Source organism: Anomalospiza imberbis, chromosome 2 (genome assembly GCF_031753505.1).
Source record: "Anomalospiza imberbis isolate Cuckoo-Finch-1a 21T00152 chromosome 2, ASM3175350v1, whole genome shotgun sequence".
NCBI classification, from domain to species: domain Eukaryota; kingdom Metazoa; phylum Chordata; class Aves; order Passeriformes; family Viduidae; genus Anomalospiza; species Anomalospiza imberbis.
This window is the reverse complement of record NC_089682.1, coordinates 3,858,723-3,874,335: the sequence shown is the minus strand read 5'-3', so window position 1 is coordinate 3,874,335 and position 15,613 is coordinate 3,858,723. Positions and strand designations below refer to the sequence as shown.

At 41.5% G+C, this 15,613-nt stretch overlaps 1 protein-coding gene across 1 annotated transcript; it reads left to right on the top strand.

Annotated features, from left to right (window-relative positions):
• The first annotated feature begins 192 nt into the window (after positions 1–192).
• LCA5L (lebercilin LCA5 like) lies at positions 193–15,384 on the top strand. The gene is given in 9 exon segments (XM_068179595.1): positions 193–277; positions 3,927–4,110; positions 6,716–7,230; positions 8,239–8,376; positions 10,007–10,100; positions 12,285–12,388; positions 12,674–12,794; positions 14,311–14,635; positions 14,637–15,384. Coding segments are annotated over 8 exon segments (1,707 nt in total). The 5' UTR covers positions 193–277; positions 3,927–3,959; the 3' UTR covers positions 14,896–15,384.
• Positions 15,385–15,613: the final 229 nt, after the last annotated feature.

The following is a 15,613-nucleotide window of genomic DNA, read 5'->3' as shown; positions in this document are numbered from 1 at the left end:
TGCCAAATTCCCATTAAAACCCTGGAATGGTACTGAAATGTGAGGGTGGAAATACACACACAGGCTCCTCTGCTGGGTCTGGGGTGAGGGAAGAGGGAGGGAAGAGGGAGGAAAAGGGTGACACCCCGCTGCCAGGGTGCTGCCGCCATTTCCCACAGCAACAGGGATGGAGGCCGGTGACGGCAGCGGGTGAGGCCATGAGGGGACAGCACACACGGGGGTGGAAGAAGGGGTAGATTCCCAGGGAGGACACGGGACAAGGTGGCATCCTTCACCTGTGGGTGCCTGGGGACAGGGAGAACAGAGAGGAGTTAGGGGAGGACATGGGGATGGGTGTGGGATTGTGTGTCCAGGTGGACACTGTGGGGACTGCCAGGACATGGCACTGGGTGTGGGTTTTGGGACACTGAGGGGACTGCCAGGACATGGCACTGGGTGTGGGTTTTGGGACACTGAGGGGACTGCCAGGACATGGCACTGGGTGTGGGTTTTGGGACACTGAGGGGACTGCCAGGACATGGGGCACTGGGTGTGGGGTTGCGGGACACTGAGGAGATTGCCAGGACATGGCAGGGTGAGAGTTTTGGGACACTGAGGGGACTGCCACGACATGGTGTGGGGTTTTGGGACACTGAGGAGATTGCCAGGACATGGCACTGGGTGTGGGTTTTGGGACACTGAGGGGACTGCCAGGACATGGCACTGGGTTTGGGGTTGTGTGTCCAGGTGGGACATTGAGGGAGCTGCCAGGACATGGGGTTGGATGTGGGATTTTGGGACACTGAGGGGTTTGCCAGGACACGGAGCTTGGTGTAGGGTTGTGGGACACTGAGGGGGTTCCAGGACATGAGGCTGGGTGTGGGGTTTTAGGACACTGAGGGGACTGCCAGGACATGGGGCTGGTTTCGGGTTGTGTGTCCAGGTAGGACGTTGAGAAGGTGCCAGGACATAGGGTTGGATATGGGATTTTGGGACACTGAGGGGATTGTCAGGACTTGGAGCTCGGTGTGGGGCTCTGGGACATTGAGGAGGTTCTAGGACATGGGGCACTGGGTGTGGGGTTTTGGACACTGAGGGGACTGCCAGGACATGGGGCACTGGGTGTGAGGTTTTGGACACTGAGGGGACTGCCAGGACATGGCACTGGGTGTGGGTTTTGGGACACTGAGGGGACTGCCAGGACATGGCACTGGGTGTGGTGTTTTGGGACACTGAGGGGACTGCCAGGACATGGCACTGGGTGTGGGTTTTGGGACACTGAGGGGACTGCCAGGACATGGCACTGGGTGTGGTGTTTTGGGACACTGAGGGGACTGCCAGGACATGGCACTGGGTGTGGGTTTTGGGACACTGAGGGGACTGCCAGGACATGGGGCACTGGGTGTGGGGTTGCGGGACACTGAGGAGATTGCCAGGACATGGCAGGGTGAGAGTTTTGGGACACTGAGGGGACTGCCAGGACATGGTGTGGGGTTTTGGGACACTGAGGAGATTGCCAGGACATGGCACTGGGTGTGGGTTTTGGGACACTGAGGGGACTGCCAGGACATGGCACTGGGTTTGGGGTTGTGTGTCCAGGTGGGACATTGAGGGAGCTGCCAGGACATGGGGTTGGATGTGGGATTTTGGGACACTGAGGGGTTTGCCAGGACACGGAGCTTGGTGTAGGGTTGTGGGACACTGAGGGGGTTCCAGGACATGAGGCTGGATGTGGGGTTTTAGGACACTGAGGGGACTGCCAGGACATGGGGCTGGTTTTGGGTTGTGTGTCCAGGTAGGACGTTGAGAAGGTGCCAGGACATAGGGTTGGATATGGGATTTTGGGACACTGAGGGGATTGTCAGGACTTGGAGCTTGGTGTGGGGCTCTGGGACATTGAGGAGGTTCTAGGACATGGGGCTGGGTGTGGGGTTTTGGACACTGAGGGGACTGCCAGGACATGGCACTGGGTGTGAGGTTTTGGGACACTGAGGGGACTGCCAGGACATGGGTGTGGGGTTTTGGGACACTGAGGGGACTACAAGGACATGGCACTGGGTGTGGGTTTTGGGACACTGAGGGGACTGCCAGGACATGGCACTTGGTGTGGGTTTTGGGACACTGAGGAGATTGCCAGGACATGGCACTGGGTGTGGGTTTTGGGATACTGAGGGGACTGCCAGGACATGGGTGTGGGGTTTTGGGACACTGAGGGGACTACGAGGACATGGCACTGGGTGTGGGTTTTGGGACACTGAGGGGACTGCCAGGACGTGGAGCTCGGCATTGGGTTGTGGGACATTGAGGAGGTGCCAGGACATGGCGCTGGGTGTGGGGTTGTGTGTCCAGGTGGACAGGACACTTTCATCTTCAGCACAGGAATTTGGCAATAGTTTTTATTCCTGCACTTTTTCAACATAAATTCTCCTGGAGTTTGTCCATTCCAGCCCCTGCCTCGTTAATTCTATTGCAGTATCTTTCATTTCATATCTCTGTTTCTTCTTCTTTGGTTTTCCCATCTTCTTTTCTATTTTATTTACTTCTCAACAGCTGCACTGGATGAGCAGATTCAGGCCCCACTACTCATCAAAACAAATTAAAGCAATAGTTTTAAGTTTCATTTTAGGTAATTTGCTTTAAAGACAATTTGCCTAGAAAGTGTTGGCAGTGCCAAATCAAATTTTGACACAAATACAGATCTGTGAATCAACCTGGGCTTTGCCTAATGCTCAAAATATGATTTCTCATCTCTTGTGGGTTATTGCACTGCCTCAGATTTAGCAGGACTGTGGCATTCCTCAGTATTCCACAAGGAAAAACTGTTCATGCAAAGGAATTAAGAGTAATGAAACTGTTTTGATTCAGCCTAAAATGTTCTGTGCAATCCTGAATTACGTTTTTTAATTTTCTTTGGGAGCTATGCGATTCCCTTCTCCCATTTCAGAAATTTAATTTAAAATGGAATGCCAGCACAAAGCAAAAAAGGCAACAAAGGAGTTAGAAGGTACTAAGAAAATAGTTTCATATTTTGTTAGTGAAGGGGACGTGTTAAAACCCATGTGAACTAAAACACCATTTTAACCCCCCTCAAATTTCCTTTCCACAGTTGCCATGCTCCTTTTAGACCCCCAAAATATACAACCTATCCTTCTACTGTGTAAGATTCTTTGTTTATAAATGAATTTTAAGGGAACAAAGATGAATTCTCTATGGCCCTGTTGTTGCTATGAAATGAATGTGACATTGTCACTCTCAAAACCTCCTATTAGCAAATATTTTCCTACTTTTCTATTTTTTTCCTCTTTTATGCAAAAAATAAAAGTTGAATTATCACTTAGGGTCCCAACATTTAACCTCTTTTGTGTTTTCATCTCACTTTCAGGTATGTTAAGAATCTAATGCCTTTCCACAACTGTGGCTCAAGGCAAAACTTGCCTCTCCTCACCTGAAGTGGATTGGAGCATGATAATAAGAAAATGGAATGGGTATCAAGCCATATCCCAAGAAATAATTTTTACCTGAACTACAGTGTTTAAATAATTCTGCCAGGAGAATAAACTGAATAAAATTATCTGTTCTTGCACTTTCCAGTAGCCTTGGCAAGGGGAAAAAAAAAGAAAAAAAAATGGGGAAAAAAAGGAAAAAATAAAAAAGCATAACAGCTGTTCAGAAACAACTTAGAAAATTACTTAGAATGATTTATTTTATGCTAAATAAAATAAATCATTAATATGCTTAATATGCTTAATATGCTTTTTACAAGCATATTAAAATAGTTTTAGGTTCTTCTCTATCTTCTGCTTAGAGTGTTAATCTGACAGCTAAGGTGGTTTTTGTGCTGTTTCAAGGGATTAGTTAATTTTGTGATCTGATTTGCTGTCTAATTCTTGAAAAATGTGATTAATTATATTTTTATGACATGAAATACTATTGAAATCCCAGGTAAGGTGGAGGAGACACAAGTGAACATTCTCCCAGGGATGATTCCAAGAGCTTTCTCAGTGACTGACCCTGGAGGCAAACCTTTAGAAACACCAGGAACTGAAGAGAAGGAAACACAAAAAAAGGCCAAGACAAGAAAGGAAAGAAAGAAATGTGGACAGTGTCTCTATGCCCAGGGTGGTAAAAAAGGTAAATTTGTTTTCTGGTAGTAGGAGATATTTCTGGAAGCATGAGACTCTCTTAAGAAATATCATTGTTCCCTTTATTTGGCTTTTTTTTCTGATAATTAGCAAGAGAAGGACAACAGTTTTTCAGTGAAAGGAGGATTTATAATATAATAAATATAATATAATATAATATAATATAATATAATATAATATAATGCAATGTAATGTAATGTAATGTAATAAATAAATATAATATAATATAATATAATATAATATAATATAATATAATATAATATTATATTATATTATATTATATTATATTATATTATATTATATTATATTATTTTTATATTTATAATTAATATAATGTATATTGCATATAATGTATATAATCTATAATAAATATACATGTTGTATTATGTATAATATTATGTATAATATTATACAAAGTATAGACTATATAATATATATTTTAGCATATTTTATCTATTATACATATATATAAAATAAATTCTGTTTCAAACACCAGTAAGGGGAGGGAAGGCAAAGAGAGAGAGATTCCCTGCTGTGTTATCTCACAATAGTCAGTGATCCAAAGGGAGATCACCTGGGATGTGGGAGCCCCTTGGCAATCCTCATTCCTCAGCTTTAACCCAAGGACCTGAAAATGGCTCTGCCACATTTTGCTGCCTGACCTGGCAAGTCTGGTGTCACCTGGCAAGTCTGAAAAAGCCTTTCTTCAGGAAAATGGGTAAAAATAATGCACAAAAGTGTCAGTTTTGACCAGAAAATTGCCATTTTGTGGCCAGCTGGGTCATGGTGTATCCTGTGAAATGAATTTGTGCCTCCATGGAATGAGCATAGAGAAGGAAGATGTAAATGTACATGGAATTTATGCCACTGTTAACAGTGAGGAATCTCTCCATGTCTGCATCTTTTCCCATCTAGACCCATTCCTTTCTTAAATCCTTAAATCCTACCAGGCCACATCACAAAAATGCATGGAAAACCAGCAAGCCTTTTCCTGCTGAGCTTCTAAATTTCATCTTGATTTACCAAAGCTACAAAATGGAAATCAATCCAAAAAAACAGAAGACCACTAATTGTCTCTCTTATAATCTCTGTTATTATTTGCTGCTGTCAAGAAGTTATACTGGCATAAAAGTAGCAGGCCAGAAAAAATAATTACTTTTTTTATATCTAGTTAGCAAAAAACCTGTGGTGGGTGATTTATTGTATATATTTGTAGATTTTATATGTCATTTCAATAAAGTGTTTATTTTTGCTTGTCCGACACTACTGGAAATGAAATACATTTTACAGAAATTCTGACAGCTTTTGCAGAAAGGTATTTGCCCTTTTTTTTCTATCCTCTCAGTCCTTTCTGGCAAAATAGAATAGTAAGATAATGTAATTTAATAAAATTTTAATGTAATGTAATAAAATAGTAAGGGAATGTAATTTGCAAATACTTGTGTGACATTATTTGTGGTCTTCTTGTAGTTTTCCTGCAGTGGAATTGTCCTGCAAAAAATACTGGATTCAACATAAATTCTTGTAAAGATCTGTCCTTTTATTCTGGTGTTTTTTTAAGTCAGGACCTTGCCTGTTTTACCCATAAAATATGAGGCGATCTATAAATTATAATAAACTTTTTAGCAAAATACTTCTTGAAATGTCGTGAGAGCTGTAGTAAAGATGAATATGTGCCTGAAAAAGGGGAACACACTCAGATTTATAGTCTTTAATAGTTTTAAATTCTAATCCTGCTTCAGGAAAAGCAAATGAGAGTAATTCAGCCAGAATCCTGGCCATAAGGAGAGGCAAATGGCAGCAGCACACCGAGAAGTAGCCCATTAATATATTTTTAATTGCTGTTTAGAAACCTCGTAGACAACTGCACACCTGTTGGATGCAATGAGCATTTAAGGTTTATTTAAAAATGTAATTTAATTCAAAGCTGACTGGAAAGCTGTAGAAAACTGGTTAGAAATCCCAGCTGCAGGGATTTCAACCATGTGCTGTTGGGAGCACGTTGGTTTTTGAGTCCTTGCAGACCTCTAAATTACTCTACTGTTTTTTGTTGGTGTTTTGTTTTGGTTTGGTTTTTAATCATGCACCTATTCAAGGTGTAGATTCTGATGGGTTGAATTGGGTTAATCAGATTGTGTCTTTGTTAGTGAAATGCAAGATTTAAAGGAAGAAAACTGATTTCCACAGATTGAAAATCGATTTCCATTGATTTATTTCCATTTTTTTCCATTGGCTGCTAGCTGTGGTCTGCTGCAGCCACAGAAAGACACAGATAAAAAATATGTAATGCATTTATCAGTGAATCATTTGAATCACACAATCCTAGAATGGTTTGGGTTGGAAGGGACCTTAAAGATCATCTTGTCCCACTCCCTGCCATGGGCAGGGAACCTTCCCCTAGACAAGGCTGCTCATTGAACAGAAGAGTTTTGGGCATTTTGTGAAGAAACCACAATTCTGTAGTTGGATGAGCAGTTTAGGAGTAGGAGTTAATTAGTAGTAGGACTTTATGTGAGCAGAGAAAGCACACAGTGATTGATTTGTCTCAAATAATTTCTGTCTCTGAATGCCAACTCGCTCTGCTCTCAATGCAGAAGGGAAGAAATGGCCAGCTGCAAAAACCTTCAATCTGAACGCCTCCTTTCTGACCCTGCAGAGCGGGGTGGTTTACCAGGACAAAACCGCCACGGCCCAGCGAATCTCCTCAGCCAGGATCCACAAAATCAAAGAGCTGAAGAACGAAATATTCGACTTGCAAAGGAAAATCGAGACCTCGAGCTTCGAGAACCTGGCTTTGAAAGAGTTGAACCAGCGGCACGCCAGGGCCATCGACAGGTACAGCAACGCAGAGAGCCACCTGCAGGAGCTGCTGGCAGGGCATAGGAATGAGCTGGCGGACCTCAGGAACCTCCTGAAAATGTCCCAGGAGGCCGAGAAAAACACAGCCCGCGAGCTGAAAAAAGTTGAAGCGGAGCTGAGGAGAACTAAAGGTGACCTGAAGACTTTGGTTGTGCTGTCAGAAGACAAAGCTCTGGCAGAGAGGGAGGAACTTAATCGCAGGTTGTCAGTCCTCAACAAAACATTGGAAGCAAAGGATGAGAGGATACAGGTAATGCCTGCAAATTATTGTATTTGTGGAATGTAGAGTCGTAGAATATCCTAAATTGGGAGGGAATCACAAGGGTCATCGAGCAGGAGAGATTTCAGTGCAGGAATAGAGGAAAATTTTAGGCTGCTTCTTATCAGACAAATGATTGTGATATAACCCTGTAACACTGGATGCTGCTTAATGCAGTGGCCTCCTGCGTCTAGGGAAGTTCAAGAGGAGATAATTAATCTCCTTTTAATATCTCATGTTTCTTTACTCTCACCGACTCCAGCACAAAAAGTTAGGAACACAATTTTTACTACAAAACTGGAAGAGGGAAATTTCCATGGTCCTCCAGGAATTCATTTCTATTTCCTATGGGGTTTATTATGCATAGAATTAAATAAAGAGCCAGGAAATCTTAAGAGAAACTGTAAATATGAACAGCTGAATTCAGAGTCTCTTTTAAAAACTTTCTGTTTCTGGGAGTGAGGAGCTATAAAATCACACTGGGTTTGGTGTCCACCCAATACTTTTAGGAACTGGAATTTCAGTGCATGGCCCTGGGTTCTGAAGATAAAAACCCAATTAATCACCAGATTTTCATTTACACTAAGCCTCCTTATTCTGCTACAGTTCATAGGTCTCTGTGAACAGAAAGCCTTAATATTTCTCAAAGATGGTTGTATTAATTAATCTATCAGAAAGATAACATATGGCCTTATTTTTATGATAGAATGCCAAAACCTTTTGTTTAGTGGAAATAGGCTGAAAACCATTTTTTCTTACTTTGAAATTAACTTATCCGATTCTTCAGTATACTTCAATATATTGTTTACAATGTACTTTATAATATTATTTATATTACTATCATTAGAATATAATATCTATAATTAGAAGATAATAATTATTATCTATAATTATGAGCTTACATTTCCTTATATTAGCACACTTATATTTTAAATCAGTCAAGAACTGAAGTTTTCCAAGTGTCACACTGAGAATGGTAAAATCTGTTAATTTTTTAAGAGTCTGGAATTGCAGCTGAAGCTGAACAGCAGCGCCTTTAGTCATCAGCTGGCAAGCAAGAATAAAAAACTCCTGGAAGCTACAATGACCACAAAGAACTTGCTAATGGAAATTAAGATCGTTCACCAAAAAATTAAGGTATTTCAGATTTTATCCAGGTTTCTATCTCTACCGGAAAATTCAAGTATTTAATGTTACCTATTCCTTTTGCTTCTTTTACAGTGTTTACTAATGGAATTTGGATTCCTTCTTGTGTCTATAATCGACTAAAAAAGCCAGAAATGTCAAATTCTGGCATTATTGGGGAGTTTATTTGTTAGAAGCAGTTCTATAATGAATTGAAACAGAGATTAATGCATCATAAATTGACCCAAAATCCACACCAATGTGTTACCATTTTGCCAGATTGGGGTCAGATATATTCATCTACTCACTTTAAATGATCTCCCTCAGAGAAACAAGTCAAAATGAGCCAAATATCAAAACCTGCAAAACTAGAATTTAAGAAAAGAAACCTGTAGAAATGTTCCAAGACTTTGCTTAAATTCCAGTTTCATTTTTAGACAAATGTTTTTGGGATAAATAGGTCCAGTTCAGCACCTTTTGTAATGCTTGTAAATCAAACATACAGGAAAACTAAATGGATTTAAAGCTAAAACTGCCAGGAATGGGATCTATTATGAGTTGTAATGAAGAAAACCTTTACACATTCCAGAAAACCTGGAATCCCTTGTGGCTTTTTCATAACTGTGTTTGTAACACAGTTAAAATACACTTATTTCTATATTTCTGTGTCAAGGTGATCCCACTGGGGAGCTTTCTCTTCCTAAATGGAATCAAATACCTGTGGAAGATGTTAAGGGGAGTTTTCCCAGACACTGTGAAGGGCAGGACAGGCAGTTCCTGAGGGTTCCTGGAGGCTGGGATTGCTGCACAGGGGTGTTGTTTATCCCTCTTCCCTGTGTAGCAGGTGCAGAAGTTCCCTCCTGGTACTTGGCAGAGCTTTTTTCCCTGTCAGAGTTTGATCTCCTCCTGGACATGCAGATCTGAGAGATGGGAACAATTATAATCTCAGGAGCACTAATATAAAACTGTCCCAAAATGCAAATTATTCCAAATCATTCTCACCTTAACTCTTCTCTAAAATAGTTCTGTTTCATCTCTTTTCCACACAGTTTTCTGTGTGTTCAGGTCTCTGAATTTTCTATTTGGATCCACAAAATCTTCTCTTGATTTACCACAAAGAAGACCAGACATACTTATCAACCTTATTTCTGTGCCAGAACAGAGTTTATCCTTACAAATTCATAGTTTTAGGCACCTGTCTTATTTCAGGCCATTCCACTTGCACAATAACTTGTAATTTTCCCAAATAAATGAAGCTCCTAATTTTTTCCCCACTGAAGGCTGGAGTGGTGAGAGTGTTGCTGAGATCTCTCCTCTGTGTTTAAGAAAGATTTCCTTAAGGAAAGAGGAATCTTGCTAAATAAATGTCAAAATGTGCCTCTGGGTTTCATGTCACAACAGGTTGTGAACCAACTGAGCATATGACAAGGGCACTGAGTAAATGAATCTTTTAAAAAATCAACAAAAAAGAGGAAGTAAAGTCAACAAATATTTATTCTGGAAAAATGTAAATGACAAAGACCACGTGGGTCTGGCAAAAGGCAAAATCCCTGATGGGTTTCAACCAGCATGGGCAAATTAAGCAGGTAAAAAGTAATTTTTAATGCATATCAGAAGCTTAACAATGTTTATTTCTTCTTAGGAAAAGGATCGGCAACTTTACGTACGGAATATTTATGCAAATCGGATGCCAAAAGCCCTGAGGGACAGAAGTGATTGGGTTCCTAATGACCTAAGTATGTCTGTGACCATCTTCTTCTCTTGTTTAGTTAAGTGACACTTCCACTGTTTTAGAACTGGGAGGTTTATTCCAAATTAAATGCCAAAGTAGTGCTTTTTTGTGGGCTGAAAACGTGAAAAGGTTCAGGGAGTTTAAAGGCTTGAATGATAGAAAAGAACAACATAAATTAAGTTCTACCCAGGAAGAAAGAGCTTTTTAGTAAAGAATATTTCTTTCACATGGATGCTCATAGATATTGGGGAGAAATATCTGTTCCATGCAGTCTTGGCTACCCAACATTCCAAGGGCAGCTGCCTGGAGGGGGATTACAGCTGATTAAAACCAAGCAGCACTGTTTGAGATGCCCCAGTTTGCCCCCACTACACCCAGAATTTGGGATGGAATGATCTAAACATGGACGTCCCTGGCTGAGGCACCTCTTGAAAACACTGATCAGATATTGCTGCTCCTAAAGTTAAGCAGCAATCAGGACTTTGTTCATGTGGGTACCAAAGAGCCCTTAGCAAACTTATCTGCTGGAAATGCTTCTCACAGAATTCCTCGAATCATGGCAGCAATACAAAATCTTACCACATTCAGTTGCTGATTTCTTTTCTCTTCATTGCCTTTGCAAACCCATTAACTCTGCCCAAATCCCCAGTGAACCACAGGGAAAAGATTGGTAATTCAAGGTGTAAAATTAAGAAAAACACATATTCCTGGTTCTCATACCAAGTCGGACGCATTTTTAATGAAACTCTGAATTCCTGTTTTAGTTACACCACAGAACTACCATTTTTAAAAATTTTACTCACATATGGCCTTACATTCAACAGAATATTGAATATTGCTATTCAATTATGGTACTTGAGACACTGTTATTATTTAAATTCTTCTTTCCTTTAAACGAGATAAGGGAGCTTAGTTGGAGAGAGACATGATATTTTGTATGAAAAGCTTCCAAGCAAAGTTGCCCAATCCTCTGGAATTTTTAGAAAAATGTTTCATTCTCTGCCAGTTAATGGATTTGGAAACCCAGAGCTGGAATTGCTGACAATTTGTTTTCCTTTTCACTACTGACTTGAATTTTCCTTTAGCAGATTTCCGAAGAGTTGCCTCTTCAGGTCATTATTTCCTAGTGGACGTTCACAAAATAGTTTTTAGCCAGCAGGAAATTTGGAGCTGGGTTTTTTAGCGATGCTGATAAATGTCTGGAGGGAGGCTTCCTTAGGTGTCCCGAAAGCTCTGTGCGCGTACCTGGGCTGGATTTTTTGGCTGGAGCCGTGGGTTGCCCAGCTGCGGCCGGGAGCGGAGCGCGGGCAGGTGGCGGCGGCTCACCTGGGGCGGCAGCGCCCCCTAGCCCCGGTCCCGGGGAACGCCCCGCTGATCCCGGCTGGGAAAGCTCCCGGAGCGACTGGGAGCACAATTCCTCCATGCCAGGCCGGCCACCAGCATCCCTTTCACCGCCCAGCTGCCAACACCCCGGGGCACCATTGTTGTGCGTTTTATCCTTTGATTTCTGAGCCCAAAACTGGGGAAGATGGTGACTGTGCATGTGGGTGAGATCCCGTTCTTGCTGCTCTGGTGGTAGCAGCTTTCTCAGCTGCTGTACTTGTGTCAAAATTATTCCAAAAATATACTCATCTTCTCTACCTCATATCCATATTTCTCTGAACATCTCATTCAGTCACTCCCTTGGAATCTCTTCCAAAGACCACTGATATTTCAAACAGTGTTAAGCATTTTCCATGAGCTGGGTTCCATAAAGATCCAAATTTAGGAAACTGAACTCTGAGGCTTCATAGCAGACCTCTCAAATTTACACTAGAATGGAACCAAGAATTAAGCCCATGTGGTTTCTGGGGCATAGACACACTTGTCTGACTTTACCTGTTCTAACTGAAAATATATTTAGTAGCATATTTTATATAGATATTTATGTATATACATATGTTTAGGATGCACTGATGTACAGATGAAAAGGTTCAGAAATCCAGGTTTGTGCCCAGTTTCAGCATTTATAGATTCAGCAGAACAAATTATTTCTTTTTTAAAGGGCATTAAGATATGAATTAAAGAAGGAGACGTTAAAATTCTTGGTCACATACCAGTATTGTCAGTTGTCAGAGATATATTTTATTTATATCAACAACCTAATTCCAGAAATTACTGTATTGCTAATGTCTGTCCTATTCAACAGGTCTGAGAGTAGACAGATCAGTACAAGTAGATAAAGAGAGTTTCAGAGAACTGCTGCTGTCCCAGCTCCAGGAAACAGTAAAAAACCCAGTCCAGCTAAAAAAGGTGGGAAAGATCTGGATTAAATGCAATCCCCTGTTTAAACTCTCAGCTAAGGTGTGTTTTATTCCCTAAGTTGCAGAAATATGCCTGGATAGCCTGATCCGTCATCTAGGATGTGGATTTTGCGTGAGTGTGATTACAGTACAGAAATAATGCTGTGATGGAAAAAACAATGCAGCAGCGATAGAAATGACCCATCTTTTTATAAGTATTGCACTGATTGTGTCCTTTTAAAAGTCACTAAACAAGCATTCCCTCATTATTTTTACCTTTAATTGCCAATTGTAGGAGAAAAGAGGAGAAAAGGGTGGAGAAGGTAAAGCAAAGGAGGTGTGCTCAGATGGCCAGGGTAAAAAAGAAAAGCAAGCAACCAAGGAAGTGCCAGAAACTTCAAACAGGACACACAGAGGTAGGTTTAATGTTTCTCTCAGAAATTCACCTGATCTTTGCAAATTACCAGAAGTCCTGGTAATTTGTGTGGTTCTGACAGCCCTTCACTGGCACCTGGCTGACAGGAACTCGTTCCAAATGATGAGTGAGGTGTCACTGAAATCACAGAATCGTCTGGGTTGGAAAATGCAGCTGCTGGTGGTGCTGCACTGAGAGCAGAGCTGCTCTGCAGGATGTGGCATCTCCACCCTGCTGTTCTTTCCCAAAGCTCAGGGTGGTAAAAATTCAGTGTTCTGTCTGTAACAGGATAATTAACACTTGTTAGTCCACACTAATCAAACACTGATCTCAAAATGGTAGCTGGGAATCTTCATCACCGATGTGAACATATTTCCATGGCTGGAAAAGGAAAAGGACTGTGAGGGCTGGGAGCAGTTCCTCATTAGTGATCCCTGGAAAGAGGTTTTATGGAAATCTCAGCCACTGTGTTCTCATGGAAAAGTTATATGCAAGGGACTCATCTATAATCATCTTTATTCTGAACAAATTCCATAGAACAGAGGAAAGAAAAAGCCACTGCTGTTCCCTCATTCATATTTTTCTTTCTAGAAGCATTCCTTGTATTTCATTTAAGGCTTTTAGGAAAAGAAAATGTCTGAGTGCCACCATTCTAGATGTGTCACAAATGGCAGGAGACCTCCAGGTCACATATTTGCCCAGGTGGAACAGGTGATGCCAGGTCACATCCCTGTAACCTGGCATGTGTTAACTCCTGAGGTTTGTACTCTGCCTTTTCAGCCTGCAGCCTTTCCAGAGCCTCCCAGACAACCAAAGTCATTTGTCTTTAAAATGCCCTTTTAAAACTGACAGAATGTAGAGAATACAATGCTCCCTCTGAAAAATCTGTGAAATCTTGAGTTTCTCTCACTGATAGTAGACTTTTATTGAAGACTGACATGGTTTCTTTAGTTCCTGCAACTTCTTATTTCTCCTTTAAGCTTGGATTAGGTCTCATTTTGGGGGTACTCTGTGAGTCTCTGCAGAGCACAGGATCCATTAGAAGCTGTCCCCTGCACTGATAAATGGCATTTCTGCATACATGTTCCTTTTCCTGCTGAAAAGTGGAGCCCCCTCATTCCCAGGTGAGAGAGTTGCTGTATATTCTGCTTGACACAAGCAACTCTGTTGTGAATTTAGAGAAAGAAAATCCAATTAAGAGTTCAGATCTCACCTGGTTTCTCTGCTGCATTGTAGATGACTTTTCTGGCACTGTATTAACCATTGCTGTACACAATGGCTGCTAAATCCATTTAACTAAATTCAACACCATGAAAAAAAGTAAAAATAAAGATATGAACCTGGATTCAGTGGTAGAATTATGTTGTTTAAATCTTGCCCCATGCTGTGGTATTTATTAGAGATGGTATTTGAAATACCATCAATAATAAGAACTGAAGCAGTGAAATAAGGATGTGATACTTGCTCTTTTTAAAGCTTCGTAACTCTTCATGTTCTTAAAGCCTACAATATTTCAGGGGGCAAACTACTGATGGAAGAATGCAAATTATCAGAATTTATTAAAGAAATGGAAAAAGAGACAGAAGTTCTTAAAAAGGAGTTGAAAGCTCTGATGAAATCTGAACAAAATCCTCAAAGAGTAGAAGAGAACAATCAAGAGGGAGAGGCAGTGGAAGAAGTTGAAAAAGAAGAGAAAAACCACTATGAGCAGCAAAAAAAGAAAGCCAGGAGCGAAGGTGCAAGGCCAAGCAAAGACCCCACTAGGCTGAAAAAAAAATACATCTCAGAAGCTGTTGAGAATTTGCATCAGGGGCTCCACACTTCAGGTGCCAAATGCAAAGCAACAGAGCTGCAGTGACGCTGCTGTGCCCGGCGGAGAAATCTCCTTTGGGCCTTATGAGCCCTCTTTCGGGCAAACCCCCCTGGGCTGGCAGGACAGCGCCTCTGGAGTGGAAGAAACACCTGATGAAGGAGCTCTTTGGGGAGGAATGTCTGCAAGGAGACAACTCCTGCAGTTCCACCAGCACAAGGGTGAAGGCAGACAAGTGAGGGGGGCAAGGCAAATCCCAAACTCCATGCCAGGGTCCAACTCTCCTCGTTAAAACCAGCTCCTGAGAACACACAATTGTTTCTGATAGTTAAGTACATCAGCTTACCTTTGGATAGTTTAAACATTCAGACTGTTACAAACCAAATGTTTTACTTTAATTAAATGTTTATTAAATCTTACAAGCACTGGCAATTGCTTTCCTTGATTTTTTCCAAAGCAATCAAATCAGTTGTCACAAAAATCCCATTCTGTGCTTGGTGTGTTTCCACAAAAATGTGTTGTATTAAGAATTCCTTATCATTTTTACCTGTTACCAGGCAAAAGTTAGTCCCTGCTTAGGAACTTCCAGGTTTTTTGCATTCCCAAGGAGCTGGAACTTGGAAGCTGGGTGGTTGCCAGCTTGCTGAGATGAGCACCCAGCTTTCATAAGGTTCGCTGCTGGGTGAGGACCAACAATGCAATAAAACAAAACACTTTTTTAGTTCCTTCACTCCCCAGCCAGCTTCCAGAATTCACAGATAATAGAAATAATTTGCTCCTACATTGTTTTCACGAGCATTAGAAACCTCTAAAGCCTCGTTCTTCCCCACTGTTAGAACTTATCAAAGCAGTTTGCCTGGTAACTTCCCCAGCTGACATCCAGAGATGAATGTGCAAGAGGAAAGCATTGTTTTGGACAAGTCAGGCATAGCCAGTCCCCAAAAAGCCTCTAAAAATCCTTGTTTAAGGTTATGTAAGTGAGGGGAGGAGGATTGTGCTTCGTTCCTCGC